The 16,164-nt window shown below is 43.7% G+C and overlaps 2 protein-coding genes across 2 annotated transcripts; one reads left to right on the forward strand and one right to left on the reverse strand.

The window, feature by feature from the left end:
* Nucleotides 1-2,314: 2,314 nt before the first annotated feature.
* On the reverse strand, nucleotides 2,315-10,493 carry GABARAPL2 (GABA type A receptor associated protein like 2; the record flags this gene model as incomplete). Its single annotated transcript, XM_082005710.1, has 4 exons — nucleotides 2,315-2,551; nucleotides 4,505-4,677; nucleotides 10,067-10,122; nucleotides 10,460-10,493. The coding sequence occupies 4 exons, from the start codon at nucleotides 10,491-10,493 to the stop codon at nucleotides 2,461-2,463; spliced, it is 354 nt and encodes a 117-aa protein (XP_081861836.1). The 3' UTR covers nucleotides 2,315-2,460.
* A 513-nt stretch (nucleotides 10,494-11,006) lies between these two features.
* Nucleotides 11,007-15,798, forward strand: TMEM231 (transmembrane protein 231; the record flags this gene model as incomplete). The annotated part of the gene is made up of 7 exons (XM_082005764.1): nucleotides 11,007-11,148; nucleotides 11,225-11,406; nucleotides 12,501-12,629; nucleotides 13,976-14,119; nucleotides 14,407-14,488; nucleotides 14,622-14,752; nucleotides 15,616-15,798. 7 exons carry the CDS (start codon nucleotides 11,007-11,009, stop codon nucleotides 15,796-15,798), a joined length of 993 nt encoding a protein of 330 aa, XP_081861890.1.
* Nucleotides 15,799-16,164: the final 366 nt, after the last annotated feature.

Here is a 16,164-nt window from a genome sequence, read left to right on the forward strand (position 1 = left end):
ATTTTACCTTCTCCTTTTGGGGTTCTTCTGACAGTGCCTGTGAATAACTGTAGAGCCAAACGTACTTCTAGGCATAAGGTGACTTCATGGGAGTTGGAGTTAGTATGAATTTGATTTGACCTTGGAAAGTGATAAAATTTCCACTGTGACTGAAAACATTTTAAACACTATTCTGTGCCATGTAGCGTGAAAATAAAGTACATCTTTTATTAGGATTAGTGTTGCCTTGCTGGCTTACGGAGTTCAAAGTGATGCTACTTTTCCAACCCACTGTTATCCTTTTCTCAGAGCATGAACTCCAGTACTATGCAATTAGGTCAATTAGGTGGTTTTTCACTGCTCTCCTGGCTCATCGCCCAGAGCCACAAGTATGCCTCTTTTTGCCTGTAAGTAGAGATAGCTTTGTAACTACGGCAAGCCCATTGGAGAGAAGTTGAGCGCCTCATAAATGACAACTTTTGTTTTGAGGCAAAGCCTCTTTACTTTTGCTCTGCTGTATACATGCTTTGGCAATAGTGCTCATACACTGGAGGAACTGATCTTGAATTCTTTATCTTGCATGCAGCATTTCTAATTCTAGTTGTCTGCCTCAAGGCAGATACAGAATGGTTTGGGTTGGAAGGGACCTTTCAAGGCCATCTAGTCCAACCCCCCTGCCATGAGCAGGGACATCTTCAACTAGATCAGATTGCTCAGAGCCCCGTCCAACCTAACCTGGGATGTGGCGAGGGACGGGGCATCTACCACCTCTCTGGGCAACCTGGGCCAGGGTTTCACCACCCTCATGGTGAAAAATTTCTTCCTTTTATCTAGTCTGAATCTGCCCTCTTTAAAGCCATTAAAAATCTGTCCCCATCTTTCTTATAAGCCCCCTTTCAGTATTGAAAGGCTGCAAGAAGGTCTTCCTTGAGCCTTCTCCAGGCTGAACAGCCCCAACTCTCCCAGCAGAATCCCTCGGATCGTTTTGGTGGCCTCCTCTGGCCCCGCTCCAACAGGTCCATGTCTCTCCTGTGCTGAGGGCTCCAGAGCTGGACGCAGCACTGCAGGGGGGTCTCCCCAGAGCGGAGCAGAGGGGCAGAATCCCCTCCCTCGCCCTGCTGGCCACGCTGCTTTGGATGCAGCCCAGGACATGGTTGGCTGCCTGGGCTGCGAGCGCACGCTGCTGGCTCATGTCCAGCTTTTCATCCCCCAGTGCCCCCAAGTCCGTCTCGGCAGGGCTGTTCATGATTCCTTCAACCCCCAGCCTATATGGATACTGGGGGTTGCCCTGACCCAGGTGCAGGACCCTGCACTTGGCCTTGCTGAACCTCATGAAGTTCACACAAGCCAATTCCTCGAGCTTCTCCAGGTCCCTCTGGATGGCATCCTGTCCCTCAGGCGTGTCAACCGCACCACTCAGCTATATAGCAAAGCTGTTCTTTCGCATACTTGGTTCTGTAACGTCCTTGCAATATCTATAGAATTTTTACTCGGAAAAGACATGTATTTTTATATAACTACCTGTAACACACCTACTGCTTTTTTTTTTTAAGAGCTGCTCATGCAACTGTTTTAATTTGAACTCCTTACCAATTATTTTTCTCTCTGCAGTAACTCGTATACAAATTATACCTTACCGTTCTCCAGCTCCCTGATCTCCTATTTGTATCCCTCCTTCTCCTAGGTGCCCTTTCCTTACATGCTATACTTTTTGTCAACCAGGTCCTGCTTTGCAAAGCCCATGGTATTTACTCCTCCATTGATAGCCTGTGGACAGGCATAGCTCTTCTGATGAGATCTAGTAGGTCTGAAGCTATCAGTTTTGAAACCTACAGATAGCTCCTTGTTTCTTCCTTGTATCATCATCCACATACTGAAGATTAAGCAGCTGTACTGTACAGCTGTGTCCAGTAAATAATATAAGCAGCTGTATGGTTTCTAAATGTGGTGTATAACTTTCTGGCCAAGATTAAGGTAAAGAAATGACAGCACTGCTTGTTTGTGACAGGAATTTTTATTGTATTTGCTTGTTAATTGAGAAAGAGGAACATACTAGCTCAATTCAACATGATCAGCATCTTGCTTCTGCTTAGGATAAGCTAAGAAATCCAGTGTTCCCAATACTAATTTAATGTTTTTGTTTTTCTTAAACTAACACGTCAAAACAGAATAAATGCATATTCTCCTTTTCAGTAGCCCAAGTGCTTTGCTTTATTATTTAATCAATGTCATAAATGTATCCCCCAAAGGAGTGAGGCTCTGGGAATTCATAGCCATGAGAAAAAAAAAATGCACAAGAACAACAAAACTTTTTTTTGATAATTTAGCAGTCTAATAAAACAAGACCTATCAATATATTAAGAAATAAATCCAGTTACAAATGCATGTATATAGAAGGAACTTCTGTGGATGTCAGAACAGAAAATGATCAGCTATTTACAAGATACACAGCAGGATGGTATAGTAGCCAAGACCCACCACTCAGAAACCAAATGTGTTCTCTCCACTGTAGGCAACATACAAGAATCCATCCTCATCCTTTTCCTTCTCATAAAGTTGTCCCATAGTTAAGCTTGAAGGGGAAAAAAAGAGAAACAGTTTACTTGGATCATGACAGTTGCAAATGGTAACAGAACCTCACATAAACAGGGATTAGTAAAAGCTAGAACTTTTGTCTGTGTAAACTAACATACAAAAATGAGGATATATGAAAAGCAGTTGACTCCTGAGTTAGCAAAGTTATCCTGGGCTCTCTGCAGAGTGTCTAGGATTCTGTTACTTCTTCACAAATGCATTTGTCAGAATGCTCCCTTATTTTATTGGAAATTAGCCACTGAATGTATTTTAGGTTCTGAATCATCCATTATTGATGCCGTGACCAATACCAAGATCAATAGCCTGATAGCATGTTGCTTGAATGCAGCTGCATTAATGTCTTGCTTCTTGTGTGAACAATCTCATTTCTCCCTCTACCTGGTGTAGTTGTGAATGTTCAGCTGGTCTCAAGTCTATAAAACTTGTGCTTTTTGGACTGTTTCTTTGAGGTCCAGGTTGTTTTTGGGAGTAAGAGCTTTGTTTTTTGTATTGTTAAAAAGTGATGACTTCATGATAGTACCAAAATGTGTGATCAATAAATTACAAGTTAGCCAGACACTAGTGCTTTTTCAGTGGATAAAGCTTTAAACATTTGATGAAAAGAAAATTTTGTTAAACTGAATAAGCATGTGGCCCTTCACAGTTGCGGTCTTTAGGGCAATGTCTGTATTTTGAAAACAAAAAGAAACCCAAGCAATTACTTGGCTAGTACAACTGCTCCAACCATCTATCTACAGATGAAACAGGCAGTTGACATCAGTCATTTGCACAAATGGTGCCGCCTCAGCTCACCTTTCTCTGACTTCCCAAGACTGAGAAAAGGCTAGTGAACTGAAAGATGCAGACTGAATGTGAGTGATAGGGAGAACGATCATGGCTTTTTACCCAAGAGAGGAGCTGGGAAGAGTTGCAGGCAGTACTTGGAAATGGAAGGGAATTGGTGAGTAGTAGATAAACTTCTGGATGAGCAGAGAAGGATGTCAAGAGTTTGTGGTCTATGTAATAAACTCAGTCTACAAGAGGAGCAGAGCCATTAACAGATTAGATTTTTGTTTATCTGTTAACAGGTTACCATTTTTGCATTAATACTGAAGGTTCAAGGCCCTATTTTTCCAGCAGAGATGTGACATCTCATCATGAACATGCGAGATGAGACAATGTGCCTTTTCTTTTTCTTTCCTGTTCCTAGCGGTTCTACAGTGCTGTTAAGAAGACAGCATATAGGCATTCCTAATACTTCTAGAAGAAAGCAAGCAGAAAAGATGGTTCTCACAGGCCCCTATTGTGTATCACAAAGTAAATGAAAATATTCCTAACTGAGTTTGGACAGGTTACCTGGGGGGACTGTTATGGTTACACAGGTAAAGGTTAACAAGAATAATACTGTATCGAAGCCATGTAATGTCACGGCATACTATTTCCTCAAATACTATTAAAGTATCTAATCTAGAAAGCAGTCGTAGTAGCTGCTTCTGCTATACATTATTCTGTATGTAGCAGACAATGAAACTTATTCCTATATAAAAGCAATGTGAAAAACCTTTCTATAGTCATTTTGCATTTTGTGTTTATAGAAGAAAACAAGTAATTTTTAAAACCAATACCAGCAACTAGTCTGTAACATGTTAATTTCTTTGTGAGCTGACAGTTTTTTTCAGAATAATTTATGGTGTTTCCTTTTGAGTATTTAACATGCAACTTTTTTTGTTATATTGAGAATGATTATTTTTTGGCATGGATGATATTTTCCAGTCACCTTTACTTTCAGCCTAGCTCAAGAAATAATATATTTATCAAACTCAAGAGAAAAAAAACCTATCATGGTGAGATGAAGATGTAATCAAACACCTCCTAAGAGGCGAGTTACTGTCCCTCTGGTAGGTACAGGCTTACTGAAATGGTTCTGAGTACCAAATGAATAGCCTCTCACCTGGATTGTGGGACAGTCTTGTCTACAAAGAGGAATATTGCTTTCTCAGATGGCAGTTGAATCCTCTTCCTGATGATCCACATGAACTGGGCCACGGTGATGTCAGATGGAACTAAGTACTTCCTCTTGTCAATATCAACAATCTGAGATCCTGAGACCTTCTCCACTATGACCTGTAAAGCACAGGTGTGAAGGTCAGGCTTTTCAGGATTGGTATGAACAGACAGCTTCAGTGAATCGCTTGCTGGTAAAGGCTTACAACAGTAAGCAGAGGGGAGGAACAGAAAGGTTTCCTGACCACAACCAAATGAGAGGTAGCACTGGCTCAGCACTGTAAAACTGGATTTTACAATTGCACTGAATCCTATGTTCATATACTCAATGGCTTAAAATTTCCTAAGCCGCAGGTTGACATCATGGGGTAAAAAGATGCACTTTGCCTAAAACAAACCTGTGACAGGAAAGTATACACATCTTTTAACTTTTTCTACACCGATGATATGAAATTACTGCAATGTGGACCCCAAGTTGAACATGAGGCAGCAGTGTGCCCCAGCAGCAAAGGCAGCTAATGGTATCCTGGGCTGCATTAGGCAAAGTACTGCCAGCAGGTCCAGGGAGGTGATCCTTCCCCTCTGCTGGCACTGGTGAGGCCACACCTGGAGGGCTCTGTCCAGTTATGGGCTCCTCAGTATGAGAGAGACATGGACATACTGGAGAGAGTCCAACAAAAGGTCTCCAAGATGTTTAAATGATTGGAACATCTCTCCATCACTCCTATGAGGAAATGCTGGGAGAGCTGGGGCTGTCTGGCCTGGAAGAGCGAAGGCTTGAGGGGGATCTTATGAATGTTTATAAGTATCTGAAGGGAAGGTGCAAAGAAAATGGAGCTAGGTTGTTTTCTGTGATGCCCAGCGACAGGACAAAAGGCAGTGGGCACAAATGGAAACACAGGGGATTCTCTCTGAACATCAGGAAATACTTTTACTGTGCGGGTGATGGAGTACTGACAGGTTGCCCAGAGAGGTTGTGCAGTCTTCTACCTTGGAGATACTCAAAAGCCACCTGGACAAGGTCCTGGGCAGCTGCCTGTAGGTGGCCCTGCTTGAGCAGGGAGGGTTGGACCAGATGACCTCTGGATGTCCCTTCCCACCTCAACCATTCTGTGATTCTGATTTATTCATACCAGGACAGTAATGTCCTATTGTATTTAAATATCGCTAATTTTCAAAATGTTCTAAAGTTCCCCATGTGCACAATCAAAAAATATTGTATTCTACGACAAAAGCTTGAGGGGAAGGGGAAAGAGAGGAACTGGTGTCTACTGAGACATCTGAAGCACAAGCAGCTTGAAAACTTCAGGTTTTGGAGTGGCTTGTCTGCACTACTTCCCTTAAACTAACTGGTGATTGAAGGAAGGACTCCAGGACTTCTGTCTTCTCACTTACTCCAGTTGATAGTAACAAACTGAGAAATCCATTTAACCATATTCCTTCCTTGCCCCGTTCAGCTGTAGTGGAGTCATGAAAAATTCAACTAGACTGCAGCGCTGGTACCTGAGCAATGGCAGGTGATCTGAGGAATTGCGTTCCCTTTGCACAGATGCTGCTTATTTTGTTTTTGTCACAATCACAATGTAAATAGAAAGTAGAATAGAACAGAATAATTCAGTTGCAAGGGACCTACAACTATCATGTAGTCCAACTGCCTTACCACTTCAGTGCTGACCAAAAATTAAAGCATGTAACTAAGTGCATTGTCCAAATGCCTCTCAAACACTGACAGGACCAGGGGCATCGACCACCTCTAGGAAGCCTGTTCCAGTGTTTGACTGCCCTCTTGGTAAAGAAATGCTTCCTGCTGTCAAGTCTGAACCTCCCCTGATGCATCTTTGAACCATCCCCATGTGTCCTGTCACTGGATACTAGGGAGAAGAGACGAGCACCTCCCTCTCCATGTCCTCTCTTCAGGAAGCTGTAGAGAGCAATGAGGTTGCCCCTCAGCCTCCTTTTCTCTAAACTAGACAAACCCAGAGTCCTCAGCCGCTCCTCGTAGGACATGCAAGTGTGACCATCATTGCTTGATGACTTGTGTTATGCAGAATTCTAGTTTGCAACGAGCATGCCCTATCCTCTTTTAAATTGTCATATGACTAAATAAAAGTCTCACAATACGCAGCAATACAGATTTAATATGCACACTGCCTCCACCGTTCCAACTTAACTGTCTTCTTTAAACAATGTTCCAAGTTGCTCCTAAAAGATGACAGAACCAACTGCCTTGATATGGCATACAGCAAAATTAGAAAAAAAAAGAAATAGAAATAAATTTCAGTAACACTGAAGCTATAAAAATCAGTATTTAGGTAAATGAGAGGGAAAGCTACCAGCCTAGTCTAGTATCTAATCTGCCATTTCATCTGTTATGCACAAACCAGAGATGCCAAAATGGCTCTCAGGCTTCTATCTAGAGCATTAGAGTATTCATTAATACTTTCTTTTTCCTTCTCCCTGAAGTCTTTTTTTATTCATCTGTGCAGCGTCCTGTACCATGACAGAACATTTACCAGTATGTCAGAAACTGTCGTGCTAAGCAGAGGCACGTGCGTACTTCAGGTAACTCAGTGCAGAGCTGAAGAAGCCACGTTATATCTGAATACAGAGTTGCAGTGTAAACTGTGATATAATGCAAGGTTCTAGCTGGCCATAGACCACATGTTCATTTTTTTACAGTGCTCTGCAGTACTGCTTTGGATTTGACATCCATGGTCTCTGCATTTCTGTAACTAATCTGGCAATGATCACTGACTTCCCACAGCTAGCCAGCAAGCATTTCAGCCAGGCTCAACAATGCCTCAAGGAAGAGAAATGAAGCATGGCTGCAGTACACTCTGGAATACCAGCTGGCCTGCCAAGGACACCAGTTCAGCACTCCGCCAAATCACCAGAAAGGTGCTGTGATGTGATGCGATCTTGTCTGTGTGCCTCTGCTGTACCAGACTTATACTGCCAGATAATCCAGCAATGTATACATCTGATGTTAAAAACTATATGATTACAGCTTCAGCTGATGGGATGAAGTTACAGGATTACAGTGAAGCCGTACTAATAAATTGTAGGTTTTAGCTATATATGAATAAGAGTCAGATGGGATATATAGTCTGTAAATAAAATAATCACAACCCATGCTTATTCTGCTAGGCCACCATAGGAACTTGGTTATTCTCTGCCTACACCAGGAGTGTTTGATGACTGAAAGCAGGTAGGAACCCAAGCAGAGATGCCTAGAGATGATGTTTGCAGCATCAACAGGCTTTTGTTTGCAACTTTGAAAAAAGACTGTCTATGTTAATCTATTTTAGGATGTCTCTTCAATAACATACTGATTTTATCACTGGAAACCAGAATTTTGTTTAACAGGTGTTATTCTGAATATAATCACACTCTAAGGCATATTGTTTGTTTCACTGTGTTATTGTTGTCAAGGTAGGACTCACCGATGCTATTCTCTGCTTTGTATTATGCTGAACTGACATTTGAGTATCTTACTCCATACCTTAGGAAATTAGAAATTGGCTATTGGAAGGAAAGATAGCAAGATGGCCGCAAACAAAACCAACAGTTATGGGAGGAAGAAGAATTAAGTATTACTTGTGGAAAGGACCTGATGCTTATTGCTTCACACAGGCTAGTTCTTGAAGAAAAAATGCAGCATGTAGGGAAATAAGGCTTGCAAGAGGTTCAAGTGTCTCCGTTCCTTAGCTCTGCGTTCCCCACGGCTACAGCATACAGGTAATGCTCAAGTAAATTTACAAAACATGCTATCTTATGATCTGGAGAGGGTTTTCCTTATAATTTCTTCAGCTCTGCCTGCAGAAACAGAAGGAGGGCATAGTAGCTGCCCCTTGCAATTTAGTATGAGGGAACTGTAAAGAGGAGCAAGAACAGCCCGAAAGGAATACTGAAGCCTTAACAACTGATACTTTTTTTTTTAAAAGATTACAATAACACACTAGGCATTTTAGTGTCATAGTGCAGAAACTGTCATAACTGGAAGCAAAGGCTGTTGGTGAACTGCTTCTAGTAAAGGTTATAGATACCTTTAACACTTACACCACTTGATTCCCCACACAAATTTAAAATTGCAGTGCTTAGCAAGCATTAATTTCTTTCACCTCCCATTTTATTGCTATAAGGTCTACCCTAGGACAGAGGCAGGCTGTTCATATATTATCTTAATAGGTTTGAAGCACTGAAACATCTCTAAATCCAGGTAGACAGATAAAGCAGCTGAGAATTGAAGTCACTTTGACCTATGTCACTGGATGCAGGTTATAACCTGGAAAGCAGGAAACTTACATTGAGTCTGAAAAACACCTTTGACTATTAAATGCCAAAAATATATTTGATACCAACTATTTTGTGAAAGGCACATGGCTCAATCTGAATCATCAAGCAAAAAACATGTATCAACCCAGCCAAAGCATCACACTGCAATCTGAGATTTAATTCCTGTATCCATCCACACCTTGCTGTCCATTCCTGATAGAGCATCATGTAATTTTGACTCACACTATGAATTTCAATGTCTCTTTGTCTCCTAGGGTTAGGAAAGAGATTCTTGAAATGCACAAGTGATATCTCTGGAGATGTGTGGTCACTAGCATGCTACAGTCTATATATGAGGGGGTAGTTAGCCAAGCAGAGAATGGCAAGGATCGGATCAGCTTGCCAGACTGCAATTGGAGAAGATGCCGTGACTAGGTGCAACTCAGCAGCGCAGGAAGTCCATGGGATTAGAAGTTCTTCTCTGGGCTGCGCTGTCTAATGGATAAGTTATTTACCAAGAGGTAAGACAGGAGTGGCACTAACTGACATGTGGTCAGATGGGATGTGGGAAATCTTACTCACAAGCAGCTAAGTTGAGAATGTGCACATGTTACTAGCTGTTATGTAAGAATGTGAAGTGTGGTCATTTCACTGACTGAAACATGATGAAAGGGATTGTGGAGCAAAGAAGAGAGGTCATTCACTATTTAGCAGGTAGGTAGGTATTAATGAAGAAAGGAGGGGTCACCACTTGCACTGGATCTTCAAACAACAGGGTTTGCATGGGGAGACTCACCACGGTAAGACTGGTTACAGGCATGGAATACATGAGGGAAAATCACCTTCCTCACATAGCCAGGATGGAAGACTGTCAAGGTTTAAAGCATTTATGATCTTTCTTGGGATCTAGCACAGAATGAATCCTCAAGACACTGAAGGTATTTGCTGGGATATAATTACCATTAGAAGAAACCAGGACACTGATAAACCATAAACATGCCTGGAAAGTGTTTAGAAAGTCAGGCACTCATGCTGACTTGTCAATATGCACTGGGGCAGAGAGGGAATGTTAGATTAATTAGATGTGTTTGGAGTCTCTTTAAAACGTCTAAGGACACAAAAGGGAAGATGAATTTACTTAGCAGGATCTGATCAACGAAGAGATGGCAGGATGGAAACAGCTTATTCACCTTTGCCTCTAAGTACTCAGATTGAAGCTGGCTTGGTTACTCACCGGGACACGGTCCGGGTATTTCGCTCGGATTTTTGCCGACTCGACACATCTGTGCTCTGTGAACAAAACTCGTAATTAGTCATTGCATAGTAAGAGTATCGCCAGTGTACTAGGCAGTGAGGGCAGCGCCCGCAGCGACGGGAGCCTGCGGGGATTGCGACTGTCTTGCCCCCCCCTCACCGAGGGGGTCTCCAGCTGTTCAGGGAGGCCGTCCTCGGGCATCGCGCCACCCTTCGGCGAAGACCGCAGGCTGTCCGCCCAGAGTCAAGACGACCGGCCTGGGGAGCCAACCGGGGCACACTGAGTCGGGAGGCCCCGGGGCAGATGGCTACACAGGAGATGGAGGGCGGCGGGGCCGCGGTCGGGCAGCGCCTGGCCCGGGCCCACCCTTACCCAGCGCGTGGTCCTCCTTGAACATCCACTTCATGGTGCGGGCCGACGGGAAGCAGAGCCAGTGGAGGCGAGGCCCGTGTGCGGGCGGGCGGGGGCTCGTGCCGGGCGGCCGGGCCTGTCGCTGTCACGGTACCTGTCACAACAACAACAGCCACGGCTCGGCAGGCGGGACTTCCGGCTCGCCAGTCCCCTAGCAACCACCCGAAACGCAGAGCTTCCGGCAGGGGGATCGAGGGCAGGCAGTTACCTGACGGGTGCGAGGCCACGCCGTGGCCCTGCCCGGGGCGTTCCTGGGGCGCTCGAAGCCGCATCATGGGTGCCGCCGCCGCAGCAGATGCCCCCGTCTCCGTTCCGCTGCAGTTCCCGGGCGCTCTTCCGCCTCGCCGCAGTCGTCGGTCCCGGAATGCAGCGGTAAAAGCTCATTGGCTGGCGAGCCCGTTCCCCCTTGGCGCCCTGACGTGCTGATAGGCACGGCGTCTCGTCAGTCTGGCGCCCTGCCGTTGCCACGGTGAGGGCGCGGGTTGCGGCTGGCGGCTGGCGACTCGCGATGGCTGGAGTGGAGCTGTTCTCGCATCCTGCGCTCCACACGCGCTACCGGGCCGGGCTCTGCTCCGCCGCGACGCTGGCGCTGTTGCTCATGACGGTGCTCACTTATGTGCCGCCGCTGTTGGTGGCTTACCGGAGCCACGGTGAGCGCCACTCCACCCCACGCGGCCCGACCCGGCGCGGCGCGCTCCTGAGGCCTCGCATTGTCTCTGACCGCAGGTTTCTGGCTGAAGCAGAGTGCGTACTTGGAGCAGCCCACTGTGCGGTTCCAGTACGAGGTGCTTTTCGTGGCCACCATCGGGCCCGGCCCCGGCCCTGGCCTCAGCAGCTTCTTGATGTGGAGCACGTTCCCGGCGTTCAACAGGCTCGAGGAGGATCGGCTGCGAGTCCCGCTCCTGTTGGTAGGCCTGCCCGGGGCGGGCCTGTCGGTGGTGGTGGGAAGCGGGGCTGGGAAGTGGGACCAGGGGAGCGGCAGCGGGCCCCGGGGTGAGTGTTGGTGGTGCCTGTGAGTAGGAGGCCGATCGTGCACTGCTGCTTTCAAGTAGCAGCAGCTTCGTGCATAACCTTGTGACTTGCAGCAAAATTCTCTTGGAACAAGTGATTTTTAACCAGTCCAGTTTTACTCCCTGTCAGTGTTCTAGAATCATTGAATCATTTAGGTTGGAAAAGACCCTTAAGATCATCAAGTCCAACCATTAACCAAACACTACCAAGTCCACCACTAAACTATGTCTCTAAGCAATACTGGCGGTTTGCCTGAACACATCAGCTTACTTTCCTCAAATTAGTTGTGCCATCCTCACCATATAGCTTGTTGTGATCTGAAGTTTGCAGGGGTTGGTAGGTAGCCCCTGGTTTTGAAAGGAGGTATGTGATTTCTAAAGCACATAACCTCTGCCGTGCAGCCATTGCTCCTTCTGGGATTCAATAGCGGCAGCTATTTTTCTACATTACCTCTGTTACGAGTCCTGTTACACTTGTAAATAGCTGAAGTACTGGGCATTTGTGGCACAGAAGTGTAGCAAGCTTTGGCTCACAACCAGGAACTAGCATACAGAAACCATTACGATAATGGAATTGGCATACAGAAACCATTAAGATAATGCTTTTGCAAGGGCAAGAGGCAAGAGCCTGACCATCAGTCACACGTTCACACAGGATGTGACAGAAGATCCAGCACTAAGGCCTGCTACGTAGCATGCAGGGGAGGTGGTTGGAATGGTATAGGGCAGAAGAGACCTTGAAGGGCCGGATGAGCTTTCCCTCTCTGGAGGGCATATGAGACATTGTATAACAGACAACATTGTAGGCTTCTTGCTTGTCTCTCATCCTGCATAAAGTCAAGCAGCTTTTTATTGCTTTCCTAACTATGCAGTTTATTTGCTTCCTTAATATGTGCATGCTGCAATTGTGGGGGTCCCCTGGGGTTTTACCTTTTATGTTTTTCTTTCTAGTGGTTCCTGTCTTAAAAAAAAGTTCTTGTTGATTCTTTTAGACTAGAGAAGAAGACAAAAATCAAGATGGCAAAATGGATCAGTTGCATTTTAAATTGGAACTTCCGCTACAACCTACGGAGCATGTAGTTGGTGTTCAACTGATTCTACTCTTTTCCTACCACCTTTATGTGAGTATTTTTAATTTTATTTGTTGTGACATGTAGAACCAGTGTAATATTCCAGTAGTGGTTATGCAAAGCATGAAAAAAACCTTCCCACATTTGAAATTCCTATCTAGAAGATTTATTTTACTAACAATTATTTAATTTTCTCCTTCTCTGCTGAGTCATTCCTAGTCTAGCTCGGTTCTGTATTTTGATACATTTCGTTAGGTTGGGGGGGAGGGATGTGTGTGTGTTGTTTTTTTTTAAAGCTGTGTATTCTTTTGGGCTGTAGTGCAGCATAGAGGACAGAGATGCGCAACAGTGGGTGTCACTGTGGGTGGCATCAGGAAATAACTGAGAGTCTTGCAATAGGATATGCATTCTTACATACTGCTGTGTCTTGACATAACCAGTTAGTTTGCCAAGGTGGAGGGGCAGGCTGTTGCAGCAGCTTAAAGCTCCATAGACTTTGCTTATTTTACAGCTCTTGAAGCAATGGTAATCATCTATGTCTTGTAACTGGGCAGGGAAAGAAGGTGTTATAGGGAGACAAGAAAATAAAATTCTGCTGCCATTGTACCTCAGGTGGCAGCGAGTAAAACACTAGTGCACAGAGAACCCATGGATGCATCTGAAAGGAGCAATAGTATAAAGCTGTGTGGGATGCAGCCATGCAAACAAGAAGTTGTTTTACTAGGGACATTAGGCTTAGTTTATCCAAGAGACTCTTGGAGTCCTGCAGATTGCAGATGGACAAGCTTAGCAAGCACAGCAGTGTGGTATAGAAAACATTCTTAAACCTATGAGGCCCAGAGTAAAGGCCCGACAGTCCTAAATTTGTGCTGAATATTAGGTCAGTGATTAGTATCACGGAGAGTTCTGATATTCACAACACCTTTGTTTTACAGTAAATGTGAAAATTCTGCTTCAGATTGAATCATTGATGAGGGCTAGGGAACTTCCTTGTTTTGTCCTTATTGCAGAGCAGGAGTCCTTAGCTGGCTTTAACTGCTGAGTATTTTAAAGTGCATCTCAAATTAATGTGTTTAGTCATCTTGCTGCTTTTCACACATCATGGCAAGTCAAATCTTTCTGTCATTGGCCATAAACTGTTGCACTTCACTGAATTTCCTGCAGAACTTTGTTTGGTTTATAAAGTTAGTTAACTAACAACTAAGGTAGTACACTTAAAAAAAAGTAATTAATATTTCTTATTTGTTGTTCCCTTGTTTAGACTAATGTGACAATCTGAAACTCGGGAGTCAGAAAAATAATCAAATCCATGCAGAAAATCTGCAGATACAAAGAGGTAGAAAAGTGTCTTGTGTTCCTCCCCGCTAAATTCTCTTTTCTCATGTTCACCATTTCAGAGAATGTCAACGCTTGTGATGCAGAGCATGGCTTTTCTTCAGTTTTTTTCTCCTGTGCCAGGGTCTCAGCTCTATATGAATGGAGACCTGAGACTGAACCAGAGGCAATTACTTAACCATTGTGGAGTGGATACCAGATACAATGTGAGGGAATTTTTTTGCTTCCCCATCAATTCCCACCCCCTTGCCCCTTAACCTCCTAGCACCATAGGTGGCACCTTGGTTATTTGTACTCCTGCACAGAGTGGACCCTAAAAGTTTGGAACTGGTGTTTTCTTGTTAGGCTGAAAGGTGGAAGAGGTTATTCTGCCAAGATGTTTAGTCTGATGTTTACATACCTTCAAGGGCATGGTTACTTTGCATAAGAAACTCGGTATAATTACTTTATTGAAGAGTGGGAAAATAATGCAAGTATGTCCTTGTTGTAACAGGTGTCTGTGGTCAATGGCACAAGTCCTTTTGCGAGTGACTATGATCTAACAAACATCATTGCAGCATATTGGGATAGAAATGGTAAGCCTGAACTTATAGCTGTGAATTACAGGACAGCAGTAGTTAACATATTGGCAGCTGTTCTGTGAGGATTTGACTTCTGTATTAAGATTGAAAATCCCCTTAATCTGGATGTTTCCCTTCTCCATTTTAGTGACAACAGTCTTTTCGGATCCCAACCCGGTTTGGATACCTGGAAGAGCAACAGATACACCATTTATCATTAATGCCACTATTCGTTACCCAGTGGAAGTTATCTTATATCCTTTGAAAACTGCAGAAACTGTGCCATAACTGGGTTGCATTATTTGGGCCTTCACATATAGGCCAAATGAAAACTGTTTTCTCCTAGACTTGTTGCTAATTAATTTAATTTTTTTAATTAAGCAAATGCTATAGTTCTGGAGTTAACTGAATACCCATTTACCTGTTCCTTCAGATGGTTGTGCTTGCATAATCACTTTTTGCCTTTTTCTGTTGGGAACCTGTGTTGCTTTTTAGCCTTACTAAACTGTCCTTCGAGGCAGTTCCTTAGCCATTCACAGTGAATATCCCTGGTAAGTCTTGCTTTGCTCCTGCAATGTCTGCTGTCCCAATCTGTAATGGATGCCACTAGCAAAGTATGATACTGTGTTCTGTGACCTAAAGCAAATCATTAGAAATCTGTATGTGAGGTAAGCTCACCAAATAATCACCCCTCCAGTGGATGTGGAAAATCTGTTATATGCACAGAGAGACCTGATTTTTTTTTCTACAAAAAAATTCTTTGTTCATTACGTTCTTTGCTTTTCTCAGACAAGAACGAGCCTGTGTCTAAAAGAATCTGTATGGAACGCATTTCTGACAAGGTTGGTTTGCTTGCCTGAGTATTACCCATAACTACTTTTTGGTGAGTCAGGACAAAATAGTCACTTTCAACAGAATTGGTTTAAATGTCTTCTAGGACAGACATGCTCTGCAGCTTTTGTTACATACCATGGTAAAAGGCTTTTAGGGGGTTCCATGGCTCAAAGGCTTTGCATTTGCCACACAAACTGATCTCTAACAAGTTTTGTGCCTTTCCACCTCTGAGATCCTTTGTTTAATTATTGTAGTGGTAGTATCAGAAGCTTCTTCATTAACGATCCTTGACTTTCTTCAAATATCAGCCAGGATTTTGGGAAATTATTAAATTTGCCTGGATCCAGTATGTCAGCATTCTCCTTATCTTTCTTTGGATGTTTGGTAGGATTAAAATGTTTGTGTTCCAGAATCAGGTGTTGACTACAACTCCAATATCCCCAGTTGTGCCGGTGCCTCCGGTACTGTCCTACAAACAGCACCAGTCTTGAGGAGATGCCCGAGAACACTTTCAAGAAATGAAGTTCAAAAATAGATACCTGCTTTTATTCTCTCTATACTTTTTACTTTGGAAGATCAGAACTTTGTATGTAAAGTTTTTTTTGCTTCCTTTTTACAATACATGTTCATTCATCTGTGTCTCTGGGAACACTGCTTTGGGACTGAAAATTTTAACATTTTTGACAGTTAAAGAAGAACCTAGTTATTTTTTTGCAACTGGAACATGCTTCAAAAAACAGTAGAAAGCAATGAGACCGCTTTTGCGTGATGTTAATTTTGCTAAACCTTGAAGTCTGAAAATAATATGCCAACAGTAACAACATAAGCCATTTTTACTGTCTTGTAAATTAATTCAC

The sequence above is a fragment of the Phaethon aethereus genome (genome assembly GCF_964289735.1).
Source record: "Phaethon aethereus genome assembly, chromosome: 13".
NCBI classification, from domain to species: Eukaryota; Metazoa; Chordata; class Aves; order Phaethontiformes; family Phaethontidae; genus Phaethon; species Phaethon aethereus.